Below are 21,980 nucleotides of genomic sequence, written 5' to 3' on the forward strand. Positions count from 1 at the left end.
CAGCACAAATGCAGCGTGGCATCCCCAGGATGCAGTGTTAGACTAAATGGCGTCCCTCGCTGTGAGACAGCGCCTTCTCGAAGTGCACGGGGCAGCAAAGGCCCAGCTGTGGCAGAGCCCCGGGGCTCTGGGTGGACTAAGGGCTGGCTGTGCAGCACACAGCCCTGTGCCCTGCCGGGCTTGCCGCCCCAGCTCCCATGTCGTTTCCTTCCCTGACTTTGCAGTGAATGAGCACACCAGCAGCAGCTGCCTGTGCCTCCCCTTGCCTGCAGGCTGAGCTCACGTTTGAGCCCAGAGGAGCTGCGGCGGTGGTGCCGAGGCTGTGGCGGTGTTAGGAAAATCTCGTTTGGTGTCATTTTTGTGACAGCGGGACGCCTGGGCCTGGTTCCCCTGAACTGCCTGCCCCTTGTCCTGCTGCATCCGGCACCTCCTCCGGCTCGTCCCGCCCCGGCAGCACCGCTCGCCAGCAAACTTTGCAGGAAGTGCCTGAGCTTAGCCAAGCTGTACCGGCCTGAGCTGAGCCAAACCGAGCACGGCTGGGCTTTCGGGACCCAGGCATTGTGTGCCAGAGACCGGGTGCGAAGGGGGTGAGAAACGCGTGGCCACGCTCAGCGGGGCGCAGTGCGTGTGGCCCGGCTGCTCCGCTGTAGGTTGTGCCTGGGGAAGTGCCTGGGGGCTGAGTCTCGGCTCAGGGGCCCTGTGGGGTGTGGGGTAATGGGGGCCTGGGGCTGCCAGAGCTGGTGGCTGGGCAGGTGAGGACAGCCTGGGGCTAGTGTGTGTGCGTGCATGCGTGTGTGTATGTGCACGTGTGTGTATGTGCACGTGTGTGTACCCATGTGCCCATGCACAAGGGTGCCGGCCCGTGTCCTATACACACGCCTGAGGCTGCGTTTGTGGTCTCCAGCCCTCTCTTGCCTGGCCAGTTCAGAGCTGCCCTCTGGTTTCTTCACCACCAATAGCTTTACAAAGCTATAGCAGATGGTCTTTTTGCTTATGTATATTTGTAAGAGAGCTGTGTATGTGTGGTGTACAGCCTTTTTGTAAGAAATACTTACCTTTTTACTAAAACAGTGGTTTCTATTTACCTGATCTTCCTGTCCTTATGTGTCCATAAGGTTTCTGCTCTTCCAGGGAGCTGGGTGTGATGCCTCCTGCCAGAGTATGCCTTGGGAACATCAGTGCTGCCATGTTCCACAGGTTAATAGTAAAAAGCATTACTTCTCAGGCTGTTGCAGGGGCATTAGCTTGCTGCTGCTGGCCTTGGACATTAAAGCTGGTACAAGTTTTTTGTAGCTCTGCATCACTCATTCAAAAGAAATTTCTATTTGCCTCTTCCATCCATGTCAGGGTTTAAAAAGAACTAATATTCACACCATAAGCTAGTTTAATTGCCAAGCTCAGGAGGAGTTACAAAAGATAAAGAAGGTGGAAAGAGCAGGAAATGGTGGACTTGAAAGCATGTAACCACTGGTACGAAAATCAGTGCGGTGCCTCTACTCATCTTTGCACTACCAATGTGCTATGATGATAGTGGCTGATTTTGAAAGGCCTAGGTGGATGAAGGCTTCTTCACACTAAGAAGGCAGAGGAATAATTAACTTGTTAATTAATACATTTCATACCTCTGCTCCTTTAAGTTTAACTCCTTCTTAGCATGCACTATGTGATATCTACTTTTCCCCTTTCTCTTTATCTGTAGAGGTGCTTTGAGGGGAGGAAACAAGGACTAGGACTAGCTGGTAACCAGCTGGCCATGGCTTTGTGCCCAGTTTGCTGCGTTAGAGCATCCCTGCGGAGGCAAATCTGCAAGAGCTCCAGTCCCACTACGCAGTCCAGTGCTCTTGTGCCACGGACACGCCTTTTCTAACCTCCTCCTTGGCCCTGCCACATTTCCTCTGCTGCCCTTTGCCTGTTTTCATCTATGCTCACTTTTATCCCATTGGCAACCAGTTTCACAACTGGGTTCGATGAGGACTCGTCGCAGCCCGCGAGCAGCCTCTGGGGTCTGCTCCTGGCTCAGTTCTCCCTGTCCTGGTTTCCCCTCCACTTGTAAAGCTTCCCACTAAGGCACTTCGAAATCTGCATAAGGCATAGGCATTTACATTTATATCTTTTAAAGTTAATATTGCTATTTATTCTGATGGTGGGTGATTGCTCTGTTCTCTGTCAAGATGTCAGCTGGGAAAACCCAGAGGTTTCCCCTTGGAGGAGAACCCTCCGTAGCACCCATCACCCCACATTTCTGTGCTCTCTGCCCACAAAGCTTTCAGTAACACGCATGTAACCTCCCCTGCCTTTTTTCCACTGTTTCCACTGTTTCCAGCCACGCTGGGTTGGGGCAGGAGGCCTTCATCGTGCACTTGTGTTCTCTTTCAGAGCCATCTTTCCTCCTCCTCCTTGTCCCGGCTGCCTTGTGGTGCCGCCAGTGCCTGCCTGGCTGGCAAGTCAGAGCATGTCCGGACCCCGTGGACGAGACGCAGAAGATGGCAGAGCTGCTGGGGCTCGGGGACAAGTGCAGGGAGGGGGCTTCGGGGGCTCTTGTGCTCGCTGGCTCCTGCCTTGCAGACAACAGGCTGAACCTGGATGTTTATCCTGACGGCTGCCAACGGTTCCTTCAGCTGTTCGAGGGGCAACGGGGAGAGGTGGTCCAGGTGGAGTTCCTCCGGCTCAGCAGCAACGATCGCCTCCTTGGCACCACACTGGGCATCCTTCCTCATCTGAAGCACCTGAAATCTCTGGTGCTCAAAGGTAAATTCCTGGGCCCGTCAGCATCCAACTTTTCTAGACTCTAGCTATTTTTTTTTATCCTTTTCTACACATCTGCAGGACAAACTGCCCTTGGAATTGTTTTGTTCTAGTGCCCCTTATTACAGTTTTGGCTCTTAGTCTTGCCCAGAGCTGCATGCAGATTTCAACAAGATACAGCTTCTGGACTCTTATTTCCTTCCTTTGTTTCTACAGCTGCCTGGAGACTGGTTTGTGGAGTCTGGTTGGGCTGATGCTGTAATATTTTCTGTAGCCATCCGCTATAAGAAGAATGTTTTTTGCAGTTATGCAAGGAGAGGGGATTGAAAGGTGTTGGACTTTTCAATAAATGTTCAGCCCCTTTTTCATTTTTGGGAGTATAATGAGCTGTCTTTGCTGTGTTTCCTTCGGAATTAATCCTAGCTTAATCTTTGCTTAGTGTTAGTGAGTGTAGGTTTAGCCGAGTTCAAGACAGATCAGAAGAGGCTGCTCAACATTTTATCAAAAGTATGACTCAGGGCAGGCATGTAATTTGACAAACAGTAATAACCTATAAATAATGTAGTAATAACCTATAAATGTGAGATCATTCTTTGACTTTCCCATCTCTTTATTGTAGGAGGATCTCAATACAAATAGTGTAATTTATGTATCAGACAGAATCATTTACTCTTTGGGAGGTGGAATTTTAAAAAGAAATGAGAGAAAAAAAGGGGGGGTTGTGGAAGAAACGAGAGAAAAAGAGGGGGGTTTGTGGCCAGAATTCAGGGTTCTAGTTGAAAACTGAAAAGTATGAGGTTTGTTTCTATATCTGCCATGAATTTTTCAGGTGAATATCTTTTCCCTTTTAGTAGGGTGAGGATAACGGCAATACCTTTTATCGGGCTTATTTTGTGAGATGTACATGCACCCTGAGCATCCTGAAGTGTAATAAAATAGTTCACTAGGATTTTCTTATGGACAAAGTGCAGTGCGTCTGTTTGATTGTTCTCATTTTTCACCATTACGCAGCATACAAAATGTTTTGTGCCCTCTGCTGCATGTGTATACAAATAGACAACAGTGGAGGGAGAGTAGGAAACGATGAAGAAATTGAGAGTTGTGGAAGTTTCCTTTTGTTTGCTTGACTTATTTTCTGTGGGTGCAGCCCTTCTCCAGTTTGAGTGTTACAGGCTGGGGCAGTAGACTTGTATCGTTCCCTGTCTGTGTTGTCTAGCCTACACAATACTGAATTGCCTGCCTTTTCTTCCACATTTTCACTGCTTTCCTCATGTCTGCTCTCCAGTCTTGCAATGGCAGATCTCAGTCCCCAGGTCTGTTTGTCCCTTAACAGCATGGGCAAAGCCCGTAGGGTGAGGAATGTCTCCTTAGTCCATAAAGTGGTGTGTGTTGGCCACTGGTGCTGGTGGGGAAGAGGTGGGGAGGGACAGTGGAAGACTTGGAGGGGTATGGGCCACCCTGCTGAAGGGTGGTAGATGTGTGGAGTGGCCTGGCTCTTTCTGAGCTTCGACTCCAGATGTGTTTAGCAGAGCTCTACTGGTTGACTGTGGCATCTCTTAACATCAAAACAGGTCTTCATCATTATACCCCTTTCACTGACCAGGAAACTGAGGCAAGGAGCAGAAACCCCATTTCTCTATGAGTACTTTGTAATCAGTGCTGCTCATTGTGATCAGTTGCTCCCCATCTTCTGGGTCTCTGTGCTAAGGAGTTTCACGTGAGGCTGGTGAGGTAACCCTGTAGCATATTGACCTTTTCCTCTGCTTCCCTCCACACCCAGGTGGCTATGTCAGAGATGAGTTTGGTTCGTGTCAGCATGGCTCCTTGACAAACTTGCCACCAGATGTTGGGAACCTGAGGTGTCTCACCCACCTGGATCTCAGCTTCAACAGCCTCTCTACCTTGCCCAGCTGCATCCTCCATCTCCCCAGCCTCCGTGTGCTCCTGGTGAGCCACAACAGCCTGGTGGCACTCCCTGAGGACTTTGGCTCTCTGAGAAAGCTAACTTTCTTCTCTGCTATGAAAAATCAGCTGAAGGACTTACCTCAGAGCATTGGGGAGCTGGCGGTGCTGCAGGACTTAGATCTCTCAGAAAATGCTTTGGAATTCCTTCCTGAAGAAGTTGGGAATCTGCACAACTGCACAGAGCTGGATCTCTCTGGGAATCGCTTATCAAGCATCCCAGACTCCTTAGGTAAGGAGGAAAAGAAGGGAATGGGGAAAAGAAGGACATGGGCTTGTTGAGCTTCTGGTACAGTCTAGGACCCCCGAGGCCCTTGGTCTCTGTCCCCAGAGTCATTAGCACAAACCATCTGTTACATTAGAGACAAATGGAAGAGATATCCAGAAGAAACATGCTTGGTTTAGTCAATCCTTTTGGGCATTAATGACTCTCTGGACCACGCTTTCCGCTTCTGTGCATCAGCAAGGCTGCTTAGATTTCAATACAATTTGCAATAGCCAAGGATCTGGCCTGGCTGGTTTTGGGTAGCGCCCAGAACTGGAAACAGAAGAACGGGTGTTTAATGGGATGCAAATCAGGGCTTGAAATGGCGCTGTCCAGTGTGGTCCAGTCCTCAGAACTGGGCTCTGACTTCTGCTGCCCAGCTTCCTGACTCTTGGGTCCTGTATTACTTTGTGCCCAGGGTTGTCATTGATGCTGTTACAGAAGCATCTTACATCCATACTCACCGCTGGGTGCTGAAAAGCAGAGGACAGAGGAGGCCGCGTTGCCTCTCAGCTAATTCCCTACACCCCTTTATTTTGTGAGTTAAAGAGATGTTGGGCTCTTGTGCTTTTCCCTTATTTTGTGTGTGAGTGTACACGTGATGAGGAGAGCGGTGGGGGGGTTTAGAGCTGATGTGCAATGCAATTAACAGCATGGATGGGGGGTCACTTCTTGTTCTAACCTGCAGCCAATTTGAAGTCTCTGCGGCGGCTGCATCTCCACAGCAATCTCCTGGTGACGGTCCCTGCCTCGCTCGCCAGCCTGCCCAACTTGTCCAGACTTGATCTGCAGAACAATTGCCTCCGTGCCGTCCCCCCTGAGATTCAGACCTCACCATTCGTGCACCTCCGAGGCAATCCCTTAGGAGAAACTGAGCCACCCCCACAGGCAGGTAATTGCAAGGGTTCTGCCCCTGTGGGTTCTTCCTGGCTGTTCCCTCACTCAGCCCAGCATGGCGTGGGTGGATTTGGATTAGAGAAGACAATCAGAAGGGAATCAGATCCATATTTCTTTGTCTGGGATAATTATTAGGTTGTAAGGATACAAACAGTTCTAGTTCTGTTTTTATGAGTCCAAGCCTGGTCTGAAGGGCTCAGTGGTCCCTGGAATTGGGCATGCTAGGAAAGGTTCTACAGTGGAAGTGAAAATGTGATTCACAGGAAACAGACCAGGAGAGGACCCTAAAGGGGTTGAGCCTTTTTAGCAGAGGTGAGCACCATTTCTTGGACTTGCTGTGTGGTCCTAAGTCTGTGATGGCTCATGTTAGAAGCCCAGAGGGAAATAAGAGGTCATTCTGTTTTGCAGTTAACTCCTGCTTTCCTGTGGTTCCCAAAATGCAGAGGAGCAGGTCTTTGTCCAAGATGAAGGTGATGAATGAGCAGGAATCTGAGCAGGGTTTCCCAATGGTGCTGATATTGACCAGAGCAAGTACTGATTCCCAGAGGTGGCCTCAGGCAATCAAACATGGCCCTGAGAGCTCCATGGGTGGTAGATTAAAATATTTTCTAATTCCCCGTGTTTCTGAGTTTTCCTGGGGGACAGTCAGCATTTCTAGTACATCTTGGGACTGCTAGGCCTCTTCCATTCTCCTGCTGCTGCTTGATCTGAAGCCCACTCCAGTGTGAGTAGGGTTCCACTAGTGACTTCTTTCAGATTAGGATTAAGCCAAAACTGAAATGCAAATTCTGCCTTTCTTGTCTACGCAGATTTAAGTAACCTCTGTGTCCTTCTCCTATCCAAACCTTCTTATCTCTGCAGATGAATCCAGTGCCAAAGGTCTACGAAGATTGTTCCTTGCATCAGGAGAGGACAGGTAAGCCTCTGTTATTAAGAACTTATATTACAGTGGTTGCAGGGAATATTGGTAGGTATTGCACGTGTATATAGGAGCTAATGACCTCAGTAGGCCAGTCAAACACAAGGTAGGAGATTCTTTTGTTAATTTTTGGAGAGCTGAAGTCATTGCATGGTGTCATACATTCATACATTTCTTCTGGAAGCTTTACTGTCACCTCTGAAGGCTGCAAAGTGGTCCTGGCATGTGGCATCCATTTCTACTTTCCACCGGGGGCTGCCTCTGACCCTCTGCGGATTTACTTCCGAACCCTCGCACCAGACCCTCAGTGGGTGAAGCTGAGACACCATGATGTCCTGCTAAGTAGAGTCCTGGAGCTGCAGCCTCATGGGGTCAAATTCCAGCAGGTGAGGACACATCCAGATCACCTCCTGATCTATCAAGAGAGTCTTTTGGGACTTTTGAGGCAGCTACCTCTATCACTGCTGCTTTTAAGTATCTGCAGGACTGCCTTTCAAAGAAGCCCTGCTGCAAAGAATCATAGAATGGTTAGAGTTGAAAGATCATCTAGTTCCAACTCCCCTGCCATGGCCAGGGACACCTCCCACTAGACCAGGTTGATCAAAGCCCCATCCAGCCTGGCCTTGAACACTTCCAGGGATGGGGCATCCACAACTTCTCTGGGCAGCCTGTTCCAGAGTCTCACCACCCTCACAGTAAAGAATTTCTTCCTAATATCTCTAAATCTACCCTTTTTCAGTTTAAAACCATTACCCCTCATCCTATCACTATACTCCCTGATAAAGAGTCCCTCCCCGTCTTTAGGTACCCTAAAGCCACTATAAAGTCTCCCATCTCCTCTCCAGGCTGAATAACGCTAGCTGTCTTGGCCTGTCTTCACAGGAGATGCAGAAAGGACACAGCCAGCTTCTCTGGCATTGTGCTGGTCTGGTTCCTTTGCCTTCCCCACTGCCCATGCTTGAGCTGAGCTATAACCTTCCTCACTCACAACCCTCCTGCGCCAGAAGATAAGTTCTGTTCCAGCATTTGGCATTAGCCTGCAAGGAGAATGGTTTGCATCCTTCCCTAAAAGTCTGACTTTGTGTTTTTCATTCAAGCTGTTGAGTACACCACCAGCCTCATCATGGCTGACAGCAACTCACTGCAAAAGTTGCTTTGCCCTTTCTGCCCACAGGCTGCTGAACTTCTCCTGCTCTCACACTACATAGTGGTTCTAACATCTCCTGTCACCTCCTTGGAGGCTGCAGGACAGAGCAGGTTCCTCCTTCACTCCCTGCATACAGGCCATGTTTTGCCCTCCCCTTGTCTGCAAAAGAAGCCACAGAGCAGAGCTAGGCTTGGTTTTATCCTTTGTACTGGTGTCTCATGGGAATGCTTTTTTGCCAGGAGGTGCAGATCTGGATGCCATATGCCTCCCCTCAAACCCTTCACCAGCATGAGGTGGTAGTTCGGACCTTCAATGGGCAGAGCTGGAGTGATCTGAGAACAAGAGTGGAGCAGAAAAGAAAATCAAAGGTAAGCGATTGGAATGACTAACATCACACATTGTTCCTGTTCCCTCCCTTGGTTTTATCTAGTCAAGAGTGAACCATTTGAAACATCTCATGAGCTGTGTTTTGATCAGCTGCTATGAAATGGCCGCTCCAGGGTCCAGTTCTCTCACCACCAAGGAGGGACTGGTGGGGAATGTGAAGCTCAAAGGTAGCCCTGCCTGCCGTGGCCGTGATATAGTGGAGCTCAAGATGTTTAGCACAGGGAGGAGGGCACACAGCAAGCTCACTACCCTGGGCTTCAGGAGAGCAGACTGGGGCCTCTTCAGTGATCTGCTTGGCAGAGTACGGTGGGATAAAGATCTAGAGGGAAGAAGGTTGGAAGAAAGCTTTCTAGTATTCAAGGACCATCTCCTCCAAGCTCAGGAGCGATGCATCTCAAAAAAGAGGAAGTCAGGCAAAACCACCAGGAGGCCTGCATGGACAAGTTGCTCCTGGAGAAGCTCAAAAAGAAAGCCTGCAGAGGGCCTGCAGAGGCCAGGCTGGATGGGGCTTTGATCAACCTGGTCTAGTGGGAGGTGTCCCTGGCCATAGTAGTGAGATTGGAACTAGATGATCTTCAAGGTCCCTTCCAACCCAAACCATTCTATGATTCTTCCCTGTGTTCTATTACAGAAGCACGTGGCTCACTGTAGTGTCCTTCACTTCTCCTGGTTCCTTGTTGTGTCTCGGCTTGTGCAGAATGAATGCAAAGTGCCAACAGAGGGAACATTGCTCTTTTCCAGTGTGGATCCAAACATCAAAGTGACCTTTCCTGCTGGAGTCACTGAAGAGGCTCGCAGTGTCAAGCTGCAGGTGTGCATACTTTATGAAACAAGCTTTGGTGAGCCCTGGTGCAGCTGCTGTCCCATGCCAAGTAGGGGAGCCGAAAGTGAGATGTTCCCCTAGGGTAATTTGTGTCTGACGTGGGCTGACCCATATCAGATCACCTTCTGTCTTGGCTTCCCTGCCTGCAGAACGGGTTGTGCTCCAAGCTGCCCTGTGTGGGAAGGGGGTCTGCTTGCAGCTCTGCCAGTGCTTCCTCCAGCAGATCAGCAGGGAGCTGCTGCGAAGGGGACACAAGGAGATCTTGCCTCTTGTTCCCTTGCAAAACATACTGAGCCTGGCAGAACAGCTCAGTGAGTGAGATTGAGAGTGGGGTTATTTATATGGAACTAATTTTAAAGTCACCCCACTAAAACAAGTTGTTCTGTAGAGCAACTAGATAGTGCTTAATGCTACTGTAATACCTTGCTCTGTCCCAGCTTGCCAGGTTGACACCAGTATTACAGCAGACTTCAGCCAAAGTTCACTGTACTTCCATTTCTCACCAGGCCCTGAGCCAAGAGCAGCATTTGCCTGCTGATGCTGGGGGGGAACTGAGTGAGCGGTGCAGGAATTTGGGTGCCGGTCTGCTCTGCTCACCATGCTGTCTTCCACGTCCAGGTGCTGCCGGTCTCTGCAGAAGAGATAGAGGAAATCACAGCTGATGCAGAGTGCAGAGCCAGTCCCTTGCTCTGCCTCTCCCAGGACTCCCTGTTGGATTTTCTCAGGCCAGTGAGAATTCAGCTGCCCCTCCCACCTGGGGTCACAGGTCAGTTTATTCCCAAAATTGGAAAAGAGGAATGCCACGTGCATGACAACATGGGTACTGGACCCATCCGTTGTGCTGATTATAAGTCTTTATAAAATACAGTAGGCTTCATGTTTGTCTGATCTGGCAAACCACATTGCCATTGATCAGTAGTCAAATTGTCAGCCCGCATAAGATTCAAAAAATTCAAAATATAAGTGGCTTTATCTAATTGTTCCTGAGGTGTAATACCCAGGGGATTCCCCCCTTTTTGTTTATAAAGCATGTTTTTCAGAGTAAGGTGGGAACGCTCTATAATTGCTTGACCAGTTGGAGAATGGGGAATACCTTTAAGGTGCAGGATACCCCACTCAGCTAAAAAGGTTTTTGTCTGTCTAGCGACATAGCCTCGCCTGTTATCAGTCTTAATTTTCTGTGGAATACCTAAAACAGAAATTGCACAAAGCCAATGGCGACAGACATCTTTAGCCTTTTCACCCCTGTGTGCAGAAGGAACAATAAACCCAGAAAAGCTGTCAACAGTAACATGTACAAAGTGAAAAACTCCGAACGTAGACATGAGTAACCAGTTTGCCATAGGTCATTGGGCTGCAATCCATGAGGATTAGTGTAGGAAGCAGCAGGAAACGCTGGCAATCTGCACAGGCAGAGACAATTTCTTGTGCCTGCTGCAGTGTGAGCTGGAAATCCTTGGAGATTGGAGTATTCCATGGGCTTGTAGAAGGGACAATATGTCCTAACTGCAATTGTTCTGCAACCAGCTCTCGTGCTCGCTCCAGCCACTCACCTCTGAGGGGCCACTGACCAACCCAACCAGGGGAATTGGTTAACCACGTAAGTTTGAGCCGCGGTTGGACATCAGCGACCCCAGTCACAAATGTGTTGTTAAAAGCAAACCCCATTGTGAAATCAAGTCACGGCCCCATAATGTACAGGGTACTGGTAGAATGTATGCTTTCAATTTAGCTATTTTCCCATCTGGTCCTTCAACCAGCAGGGATTGTAGTGATTGTTGAGGAAGCTGAGTTTCTCCAACCCCGGTAATTAAAGCAACTGTGTCCACAACAGGCCATTCGGACGGCCAGTCAGACTTATGGATGATAGAAATATCCGCTCCGGTATCGACCAACCCTGAAATATCTTTACCATTAAGTCGACAAGTAAGAAAGGGTTGTTGAATCATGATCTGCTGATCCATAAATCTGTGGAGATCCGGTACTCCCGAAACCTCCAGCCCCACAGATCGGTGCTGATGCAGCAGTGTCATCTGTTAAGGGAGACAAACTAGGGAGAGGTATTAGTTGAGCAATGCATTCACCTGCTGGTATGGGTAAAGGGAGGATTCAGAGTCCATACCATGACTTTAATTTCTCCCTGATAGTCACTATCAATAATCCCAGGTAAAACAAACAAACCCATCTTTGTAGTAGAAGATCAGCCCAGTAACAAAGCGTGTCCATTAAAAGGCAGCAGCCCTTGCAGTCCAGTTGATATCAGGTGCACAGAAGTATCATTTACATTTGTTGTGGTGACAGTTGCCACGTCCAGCCGGGCACTCCCAGGGGTGGCACTGCGGGGGGATGATGCCTTCGTTGCTTGTCCATTCCCCTGCTGTGGTGCTAATTGCAGCATCTGCCCTTGGGCCCTATTGGGATTGCGTGGGGTACCAGACTGCGCATGCCTCTTCATGTTTCCTGACCACAGAGAGGGTAAGGGATTACCATTTTTATCATACTTAGAGCGACATTGATTGCTTCAATGATATCCTTTCTGGCTCTGAGGAAATAATTCATTTGGAGTCTTATCCCTTTCTCCCCTTCGTTTTGGGCAATCCTTTCTCATGTGTCCGTCCTGCCCACACAAAAAACATTTAACAGCAGCACGAGCCACGGTGAATTGTTGAGCCAATGCCATCGCTAACATCTCAAATCTGTGCTCTGCCGTTCCTACATGCTGACACGCTTTAATAAGTTCATTCAAAGTGGTTGCCACGTATAGGGTCTAGAGCCCTGTGGCATTCAGTGTTAGCATTTTCCACTGCTAATCACATTAATAAAAGTTCAGCAGCTGCTGGAAGTTCAATCTGTCGAGAAACAACTGTCTGCAAACGGTCTGTGAATTCTACGTAAGGCTCTTGTGCTCCCTGGCGGACACTCACAAATGACAGTTCTGTACATTTACCATTGGGAACTCGTTTTAAAGCCCGTAAGGTGAGTGTAGATGCTTGTTGGAAAGCTAATTTATTCATTTGAACTTGCGCTGCTGTAGTCGCATGTTGCCCTTCTCCCATCAAGTGATCAGTCCCAGTAGGATGCCCAGCTGTCAAATTTTCTAATGCTTGGGCAGCGACCAACTCATGATATTCTGTTAACCAGACGGAATCTTGCTCTGCTGTTAACATCAACTTTAACACCATTTTCCAATCTGCAGGAACCATAACATGCAACTCCGATATCGCTTCCAGCAAACTAATAGTAAAGGAGGATTGTAAACCATTTTCCTTAACGGATTTTCGTAACTCTTTGATAACTTCATATGTCAGTGTCTCATAGTGAGGAAGCTGGTGGGGTCTATAGATGACCAGGATAGCTTGAAGCATTTCAATATCACCATCTTGCAAAGCCTTTGTTCTACATGCCATTTGTGGCGTATGAAGAAATCATGGACTTGTAGGTCATGCAGTAAGCAAATCCAAAAATCCACCTTTATTGCTACCCATAGAAACTTATATACATTAAGACACAAACCCACTCCCTTCGTAATGCCCAACCATGGACTTACAAAAATATTTTTTACCTTCTACTGAGCTTATCACAATAACAGGTACTCTGCTACCAAGACAAGTTTTGGTTCCCAGACTGTGTTCTGTTTTTTGTCAGGATATGCTTCAGGATGTGAAACTTGTGTTTCTCATTCCTCCCCTGCTCTCCAGGTCACTACTGGCACACACTGTTGCTCCAGATGCACGTAAATCTTAACTGTGTGAGTGACCTTTAACTGAACCCACAGCCACATATTGAAAATCACAAATTGAAATCTGGGAATTTCCTCTCCTGTTAATAATAAAGCTTGCAGCTTCTTCTGCAGGAACAGCAAGGTGTGTCTGCTGAGTGAGTGGTGGTGCAGGGTTGTGGGAACTGAAGGCAGTTCAGGTCCAGCAGACCAGCGCTGGGCTTCACAGACCAGCAGCACAAGCTGAGAGAATAGTCCTGGCAAATGGATTTCTCTGCTGAACTGCACGTGGATTTAGACTGCTGGGTTTGGTATGACAGGATGGAGAAGCCCTCCTGCCAACTGAGGAGGTGCTTTATAAGAAGGCTTTGATTCATGATTGGGAATAGTTTGAAGCAGTTGATGAAGATGCTGCTTCCAGCGGTCTGTCTGCCTTCTCTCTTACTTCCTTGCTCATGAATCATACGCTTAGCCACTGCAGTTAAAGTGTATGATCATACACTAAGCCATCTCCCACTCCAAATACTACTATAAACAGCCTCAGCCTTGCCAAGGATTCCTCTGTTTGTATGCTGAGTACCCCATGTCTCCTAATTCCTATTTTCTTTGGCCTTTCCTGACTCTTTTGTGAAGAAGTGCAGCTTGGTCTTCATTGTAACGCTAGCTAGTATTTGTACGTCTGAAGTGCATCAGGATTTCAAAGTCTGTGGGATGTATAGTTAGAAAGAGATATAACTTAATTACTAACCCTAGATATTGGTGATGGGAATTGTCTAATGAATCTGCTGGTGGAAAGCAGCACACTATCAGTTTAAGCCTGGATATTCTGTCAGAATATCCCAGAAGCATTGTGAGAGCCCGACAGAAAAACAGGATGTCTCAAAGCTCGCTTGCTGCAAGATATCTGCCATGGATGAGGGTAGCCTCACCCTTTTATTGCTGCTCTTCTTTGACCGAAGTTCAGTCCTGGATGCTGAAGATAAAGCTCAGAGCCTTAATTTGGGGCTTTTAAAATGTGAATCACCCAAAACTGTGGCTGGGTTTGTAAAACCACAAATAAAGGCTTCTGCTGCATATAGCATCTCTTGATTGTTATTGTATTTAGGGCTAAATTTGGATCGGTCAAGGCTGCATCTTCTCCACGGTGACCTGGAGGGCCAAACCTGGGATGACATTACCAGTCAGGTGGTGCTGGAATTCACCCATCTTTATGCAGTGTTTGAAGTCACCCACTTCTCCTGGTAAGTGCAGGATTCGTCCTGAGGAAACAAAGGGATGTTCCTCTGCCTTGCTCTTCCCACACTCTGACCAGGGGTCATGCTTAATGGCATGTTCCCCACCTGTTCCCTTTTCCCTTTGCAACTCAGGCTCAGCTTAGCCCTTCATCTCTACCCATCATTTTTTACCATCTAGTGTTTGTGACTGGCTTCTTTTCTTAGGCAGGATCCCTCCTTTTTCTTAATTCCTTGTCTACCAGGTACTGGCTGTGGTACTCCACCAAGACCTACATTGGAGGCATTGCCAAGAAAGTCTATGAGCGGCTGCGTATGTACCAGGTGAACTTCATTGCTCTGCAGAGGAAGAAGGACCCCGAGCAAGTCCTGCTACAGTGTGTCCCCAAGCACAAGGTCTGATATGGGTTGCATTGCCTTGCTCCTGAGCTTCCTGGGCCTCTCTGTGGGATGTAAGGGCAGCAGTGCACCAAATGGTCCTGTTCCCTGCCCCAGGGCTGTGGCTGGGGAAGGCTGTCACCACACTGTGGTGGTAGTGTGTCTGTAGTCAGTTTACCTGGGATGGGGGAGGGATGTGTGGTGTGTTCATTTGTTTACGTCCTTTATATGTAAAATGGATTTTCCCTGTTGAAGGTGAGAGGAACATTATGAGCGCAGGGACATGGTTCAGGGGACAGATGTGCTTTAGACCAAAAATGGGGTCCTCTATTGTCATTCTTGTCAGGTTGACCCAGTGCTGAAGAAGCTGCAGGACCGCTACCGAGGACCTGAGCCATCTGACATGGTGGAGATGTTTGAGGGAGAGCAATTTTTTGCAGCTTTTGAACGAGGCATCAACATCGATATGGGTATGGTAAAGTAATACTGGGCTCCTTTCTGCTCCCACCTCTTGTGCTTCTCTACCCCTCGGCGTGCCTCTGCTTGGGGCTGCACTCCTCCATGGCATCCCTCTCTGCCTCCAGCTTGCCCACTACTCACAGCAGCCAGCCCATGGACATCGAGCTTGTCACATTTACTGCTCAACCAACTTTTGGGTCTACTTTTTTCCTATTAAAGTGCTGTTTGCAGGCTTTCATTTCTTCTCATGCTCTTGTAGCCTGCAGAGGGCAATTTATGACTGATCTGCTCCTGCAGCCAGCGATGCCCTTTTCCTGGGATCTTAGACACCACACTGGTGATCTAATTTATGTTGCCAATTTCTGACAGAACACATATAAAGATTTTTTTTTTGGAGAAGGTATTTCTGAAATAACCCAGAGCAAAGAATTCTCCCTAATGGAGTCATTAGAAGAGAAGGAAAGAGGGAGCAGGACCAAAACTCAAAAAGATGTTTTATGCCCCAATGTGTCTGGACCTGTTACAGCTGCAAATTAAGCCATTTTCTGCAAAACCTGAATGTACAGCTCAGTTTTATTGGTGTAAATTAAGCGCAACTATATGAAGAATAATAATGTGCACTGTTTTTTCAGCAGAGTTCATGAGGCCAGAGTCTGTCCCTCTGTCCTGATACAGGTTAGACTCTAACTGAATTTCTAGATAATTACATACGTGGATGTTGTACCTGATTATATTTTTTTCCCTTTACCTCTATTCCTATTTCTGCTCCCACTGCAGAAATGTTGAAGAGACAGGTGACCTATTTCTCTGCATTATGGGGTGCTATTGCAGCTGATTCTACCCTCAGAGAGGTAGAATGGACCAGGGATGGAAGTGCCAAAGATGGACTTGACTCCAGGAATGTCTTGCCCCTCCTTGCCTTTTGTTCTTGAACTTGATCTCCACCTTGTGGCCATTCTCTTTTTTCACCTGTAGGACCTACTTTCTCCATAGCCAGTGTTTTCTGTTTTCCTGTGTCAGCCAGTGAGGAAAGGGGGGTGACAATTCTTTCAGCCATGAGTAGAAGGAGTAGATAGTAGCATGGAGGCTGCTAGTGGATGATGAGCTGGGCTTGAAAAGCTGCAGGCTTTTCTGCAAAAGTTGAGTTTTGCTGCTTCTCTGCACAGATCGACCCGACTGCGTGGATGGACGTCTCTCGTTTATTTTTTACTCCCACTTGAAGAACATGAAGGAAATCTACGTGACCTCCCCAGTAGACAGGAAGGGCCAAGCTGTAAAAGGCCAGGTGAGCAACCAGTTACACTGATGTTTTGTTTCCTCCTTCATCATCATCATTGCTTTTACAATGCTCCTCATAACAATCTCTGTGTGCCAGGCATGACTCCTTCCCTCCCCTCTTTCCCTTGGCTTTGCATTTTACTGACTAAACCCTGAGTAAGCAAGAAGAATAGTCTGGAAGGATCACTCATCACTTAGCTCTCTGACTTACATTCCTGCCATTAACTCTTGGGAGTGTTGGCAGGGAATCCAGTCTTTATGGCAGAACCTCAGTGCTCCTCCCAGTTGCACTTAATCGGGAGGCCATATTTATGGACTGAGGACAGGTGAGAAATGCTGAATTCATTCTTTCCCAGACAGAAAAGCCATGGTACAAACAGGCTTGGCCACTGTGCTTGAATGTGAACCTCACTGCATGTTTTCCATTTGTAAAGGTCTCTTTCTACCGAGGGGCAATTCCTGAGAGCATCCCTGAAGATGCCAGCAGGAGGAGGAAAGGCCCAGACTCCCTCTGGCTCGCTACTCTGCCCATCAAACTGCCTGTGAGTTGTTTTGTCTCCTACAGAAAAATTAATCTCGATGGGGTAAGAGCACGGCCTTCCTGCTTGGCTAATGTTGTCTTCCTCCATGAGAAGGGATGCAGTGAATGACTGCAAGAGAGGGCTGCCCAACCATGATATGGTGGAGATTTTCCACTCCCCATGAGCTCTTCTGAGAAGAGAAACATGAATAGCTGGGAATGGTCTCTATCTCTTCTGCTGGTCTTGCCTGTCAGGCACAGGCTTGTTGGATGGGTGGTCAGAGAGGGTGGATCCTTTGAATGAATGAGGGATGTAGAACAGGAGGAAGCTCGCTGTAATTAAGGGAAGTGTCTGTTTTGTTTATAAATTTCTTAGTCACAAAGCTCACACAACAGGAAAAAAGAAAGGTGGAGGACGAGGTAGTTAGGCTGGATCTGAATACAGGTGCTGAGTATAAATACTCTGGTGTGAGCCCCTGGCCTTTAAAGGCTAGGCTGTGTGTTACACTGAGAAATGCGACTTTTGCTTATGGAATTTAATTGATTTTTGAGAAGCTTAAACCAATAAATACCTTTGTAGGCTGAATGCTTCCCTTCAGAACATGTGCCATGATCTCACATCCCTGTCTGACACATGCAACCTCAAATACAAATCCAAACTAAGTGTTGCCTTGCAGCTGAGGCAAGTATGTTTTGGGGAGATGGTTCATTGAAAAAATGCTCTGTAAAGACAAGAAAGGAAATTTCCAGTGTGAGCTATGACTGTGAACATTATGATTAGGTAGATTTCAGAGGCAGTGAGCATTGCTGGTCATTGCTAGTGTGAGCGCTCCTTGCTTCTGACAGCCTGACTCTTCAGCCCCACAATCTTCCTTCCTCCCTAGTGTGGAGGAAGGAAATTTCAGTGTGGAGACTGAATGGCCAGACACTGTCCTTAGCATGTTCTTTCTCTCTCTTCTCTATGACACAGCGATTAAAACCCCGCTGGGGTGAGAACCCCGATCCCCTGAATGGCTTCTCCTTCCCTCCCTTGAACCTGGGCAATGCTGAGACTGGGTACCTGACACAGGCAAACCTGCTGGGCATCGCCAGGCGCGTGGGAGCTGACTGGCAGACCATCGGCCTCAACCTGGGCTTGACCTACCAGCAGATCGAGCGCATAGGATACAATAACAGGTGAGATAGGACACAGTGATCAACACTGATGCACTATCTTGTCTATCTATTTGTCTGTCTATCGGGCTGTCTGCATATCTGTCTGTCTGCAGGGTAATAGTATAAATTAATGCTTTGCTGGTTGACAGTTTTCCCACTTGAATTGTTTCACTGGATAAAAGACGGGTTGGTTCTTCTCAAAACATTACCTTTTTAAATTGAAAACTGATTATTTGCTCTTGCCGTTGCAAAACAAAGCTTTATGTTTGAAAAACAAAATTGGGAAGTAACAAACCTGATGAGCTTTGTAGTTCAGATGAGTCACATTCCTTTTTTGTTCTGTGATCTGGATTCCTGGCCAGACTCCATCTCTGACAATGAGAAGTGGTCTATGGCATTAATTGTGAATATCATCTTTATTCAAAAAGAGCTTGTGGTATGTCATGGGACATGCAGTCTGACCAAAAAGCCAGAGCAGTTAGAATGAGAATTGTTATGAACAAGCTACTGTTCCTGTGGAGAATTTACATTCAAAAGCAGAATGCTTTAATTTGATACTTGCATTAGGAAAAAAATTTATAGAAAGATTTTAGTGCAGGAACTGCAACTCCTGTATGATGGGTAAGGAAAAGACCCATTGAGTGCTTTGTTGTGTCTGGGTGGCTTCTTTGGGGCTCCAGTCACAGTCTAGGACTGAGGTATGGCCTGTGTGGGTTGCCAGTCAGGAGAGTGTGTTGATTATTTCTGTGCTTCCCCCTTTCTTCAGACAGGACCTTGATAAGCAGATCCTGGACATGCTTTTCTCGTGGGCTCAGCAAAACTCAGAGGATCCTGACTCTGTGAACAAGTTGATTACAGCCATGAAAAAGAGTGGCCGCCAGGACATCGCTGATGAGGTTGAAACCATCATTGAGCTGGGACGGCAGAAATATAGAGAGTCCATCCGCCGGGTGGGCTTGGAGCAGGAGAGCAGCACTGAGGACTCTGCAATAGCTATGACGTAGCACCTAGCAGAAAGAACTGGGTTTCATTTGGGGTCCCTCTGTGTCCCCACAGTGATAACGTCTTGGGGCTCCTCCCACCTCAAGGGCCAGCATCTTGTCAAGGAGCTGGATGTTGATTTATGTGTGAGCAGACTACTGAGCCGTCTTGGGTCCATGCTTACATGTCACTTCTGACAATCCCAGGCAGCTTAGAGTGCATTTGTGAGCCTTTTCTCTACTCCCACCTCTTGACTTTGAGCTTTAGATTTCAGAAACATGGAGAAATTCAGAGGCTGAAGTGTCTGTCAGTTGAGTAGTGGCTAAAGTAGCCTTTTATGAATTAATACTCATGTTGTGTATATTTATTTATAACTTATTCCTGAAACTGTGTTCTGGAAACATCCGATGTGAGCACTTGGGTCTGTTTGTGCTGCAGTGCTTGATGGAAAGTGGAGATGCAGTGGTGTTATGAAGGCTGTGGTGTGTTGGGGCCTGTTCAGCTATTTTTGTTAATGATGTGTTTTACTCACATGACAATGTGAACTGTATTCCCCATGAAAATGTTTTCTATTTTCTGCCAAATCCCTTCTGGTACCCTCAAACCCAAAACAAAACCTAAGTATTTGTAGGTAAAAGAAAAGAAACTAATTTCTAGAAAAATTGTTCTTATTTTTTGGTTTTGTTCCAAGAGTTATTTTGGAACAAATAAAATTTCATATTGTCCCTAGGCTGCTGCACCTGCCAGGCTTTTTAGATGGGGCCTACATGCTGTCAGTCTTTGACAGATTTCCAGTTTTATTTTACAAATAAGTAAAAATCCATAACCCTGCTGTTCTAGGAGAGACTCTAATTTAAGTGAAAGTAAAATTTTCTTTGCAGTTTCAAAAGGATATTTCCCACATCCTCCCAGTGAAACACGATGGTGTAGTAGTGAAGGTGTGACCCCTCATGAAGTTTGGTGAAAAGCATGACTTAAATTTGCATTTTAAAAACTGGTCTGACCAGCTGTGAAGTAGGCACTGTTGTGGGATTGGCATGAACTGTGCTGATCTAACCTCCCAGTTTTGCAGTGTGAACATCTTGTATAAGGCTGGAAGTGTTTATTGCTTTTTAATTGCTCAGTCATTGACCACTAAGGTGTCCTTCTCTTCCTGTTCCCCATCTCAACTAATGACCCACTAATGATAGTGGGAATTTTCATGCAAGATTTTTGAAAACTATTGTCATCTGTGTAAATTCAACTCTTTCAACACAGGTTTGGATTCATCATACACCACTCTTTAAGCAATTTTTAAAGGGCTGTTCTCAGATTCTGAATCACAGAATGATATGGGGTTGGAAGGGACCTCTGGAGATCACCTAGTCTGACGCCCCTGGCAAAGCAGGTCCTTCTTGAGCAGGTTGCACATGAACATGTCCAGGCAGGTTTTGAATGTCGCCAGAGACAGAGATGCTGCCACCTCTCTGGGCAGCCTGTTCCAGGGCTCTGCCACCCTCAAAGTAAAGAAGTTCCTCCTCATGTTTAGATGAAACTTCTTATGTTCAAGTTTGTGCCCATTACCTCTTGTCCTGTCACTGGGCACCACTGGAAAAAGACCAGCCCTATCCTCTTGACACCCAGCCTTTAAGTATTTATAGGCATTGATCAGTTCCCCCTCAGTCTTCTCCAGGCTAAAAAGACCTAAGTCTCTCAGCTTTTCCTTGTAAGAGAGATGTTCTTACATGCCAGGTTGCAATACCCGAAGTCAACCTGCAGCTGCAGGTCTGAGAAATCCCGGTGTTTTCTTCTTTCTTCCCCCTGTGGACAGTCATCAGTGGTTTCCCTGATGGTGTGTTTCTGACCTGCCATCAGTACTATTGAAAGAGAGGCATAAAATTGTTCTGCCGTTTTTGTTTGGGGTTGTTTTTGTTTTTTTTAAAGGCCATTCTAACATCTCAGGCCATTGAGTGATTAGTATCCAGTCCAGACTTGTTGCCTTGGGCTTAGGGACTTCCTCAGATCTGATTTCTTAGGCCATGCGGCTCCTCAAGACTCAGGTTGGGCTCAAGTCAACAGTTCTCTTTTGAATGTATGTTTTCTCGGGTAGTCTGTGTCATGTGTTCTTGTCTGTAATTTTGATGTATACCAATGAGGTGTTTGTTCTTTCCTTCAGTTTTGGAGAGAAGCATTTGGGCATATTGCTCTCACTGGAAATAAAATAAGCACTTAACTGTTTCACAGCATAGTCTGCTAATCCATGAATGCCTCAAGGTGTTAAAGCCAGGTCCCTTTAAACCTGCTGGCAGAAAGACAGGGGTGAGCTTGGCCATGCTGCACAGAAATGGGAGAAGAGCTCTTGTTTGGGTACTGGTGGCTGCAAAGCACAAGACAATCTGCAGTTGAGTCAATGGTATCTCTGTAGCTTGGCTTTGTTGCAGTGGGACTAGCCAGGAAACGCAACGTTCAGGGCATGGGTTTGACTAGTTGAGCATATGACTAGGGCTCAGGTGGAGCAGGTCTAGAGGGGACAATGCATAGGCTTAGCCTGGCCTCCAGTGAAGGTGCAGGAAGCTTTTGGCCAGCCAAAGCCAGGCTAAGGGAGCCTACAGGCAGCACAGCATCCATAGCTACAACAGGATGAAGCTAGACTGCACTTAGCTTTCCGTTTGTGATGGCCAGGCAACAGGTGAGTTAGGCAATGCCAAAATAAGGGTTGGGTAGGCTCATCCAGGCATCGGCAGAGCTACAATTCTTCTAGGTAACAGACAGATTGAGCTAGGAGAGAGGGAGGTTAGTGCCAGGTATTTAGGTTACTCTAAGTATGGGCCAGGCCAGGCCACAGGAGATACCAAACCCTGGACAGTATCATCAGTAGAACTCCTCTTCAGGATTTGGGCCGGTAACCTAAGGAAAGTTGAGTAACTACCCCAGACAATTATTGTTGTCTGCAGACTGTCACTGCTGAGTGGCAGTTGCTGGGCTGGGCCACCTCGCTGGCATCTGGTTTTCTCCTTGGGGTGACACTGAAGCAAGCACCCCGCTGGGGATACGGAGGCGCTGGCGGGAAATCAGAGCAACGGTCCAACTGCTCTTTCCTTCAGCTGACTTGGCAGCAAATATTTGAGTTGGATG

General features: G+C 47.4%; 1 protein-coding gene across 2 annotated transcripts; it reads left to right on the forward strand.

Annotated features, from left to right (window-relative positions):
* Nucleotides 1–490: 490 nt before the first annotated feature.
* Nucleotides 491–20,389, forward strand: PIDD1 (p53-induced death domain protein 1). 2 transcript variants are annotated; one of them, XM_014957407.1, is made up of 17 exons: nucleotides 491–587; nucleotides 2,377–2,748; nucleotides 4,526–4,692; nucleotides 4,777–4,939; nucleotides 5,661–5,864; nucleotides 6,731–6,785; nucleotides 6,973–7,174; nucleotides 8,175–8,303; nucleotides 8,954–9,133; nucleotides 9,764–9,911; nucleotides 13,969–14,104; nucleotides 14,341–14,491; nucleotides 14,820–14,943; nucleotides 16,099–16,217; nucleotides 16,645–16,752; nucleotides 17,701–17,906; nucleotides 18,652–20,389. In XM_014957407.1, exons 2-17 carry the CDS (start codon nucleotides 2,484–2,486, stop codon nucleotides 18,887–18,889), a joined length of 2,595 nt encoding a protein of 864 aa, XP_014812893.1. In that variant the 5' UTR covers nucleotides 491–587; nucleotides 2,377–2,483; the 3' UTR covers nucleotides 18,890–20,389. The 2 variants fall into 2 exon arrangements, with proteins under 2 accessions (XP_014812893.1, XP_014812892.1); XM_014957406.1 differs by having other exon boundaries at nucleotides 4,526–4,939.
* Nucleotides 20,390–21,980: the final 1,591 nt, after the last annotated feature.

The sequence above is a fragment of the Calidris pugnax genome, unplaced genomic scaffold (assembly GCF_001431845.1).
Source record: "Calidris pugnax isolate Ruff unplaced genomic scaffold, ASM143184v1 scaffold211, whole genome shotgun sequence".
In the NCBI taxonomy this organism is placed as follows: Eukaryota; Metazoa; Chordata; class Aves; order Charadriiformes; family Scolopacidae; genus Calidris; species Calidris pugnax.

Coding starts and splice junctions, on each gene's coding strand:
- PIDD1 (XM_014957406.1), top strand. CDS start 2,484: ATGGCAGAGCTGCTGGGGCTCGGGGACAAGTGCAGGGAGGGGGCTTCG. Junction 7,175..8,174: donor ATGGGGTCAAATTCCAGCAG/GTGAGGACACAT, acceptor CTTTTTTGCCAG/GAGGTGCAGATCTGGATGCC. Junction 14,944..16,098: donor AGGCATCAACATCGATATGG/GTATGGTAAAGT, acceptor TTCTCTGCACAG/ATCGACCCGACTGCGTGGAT.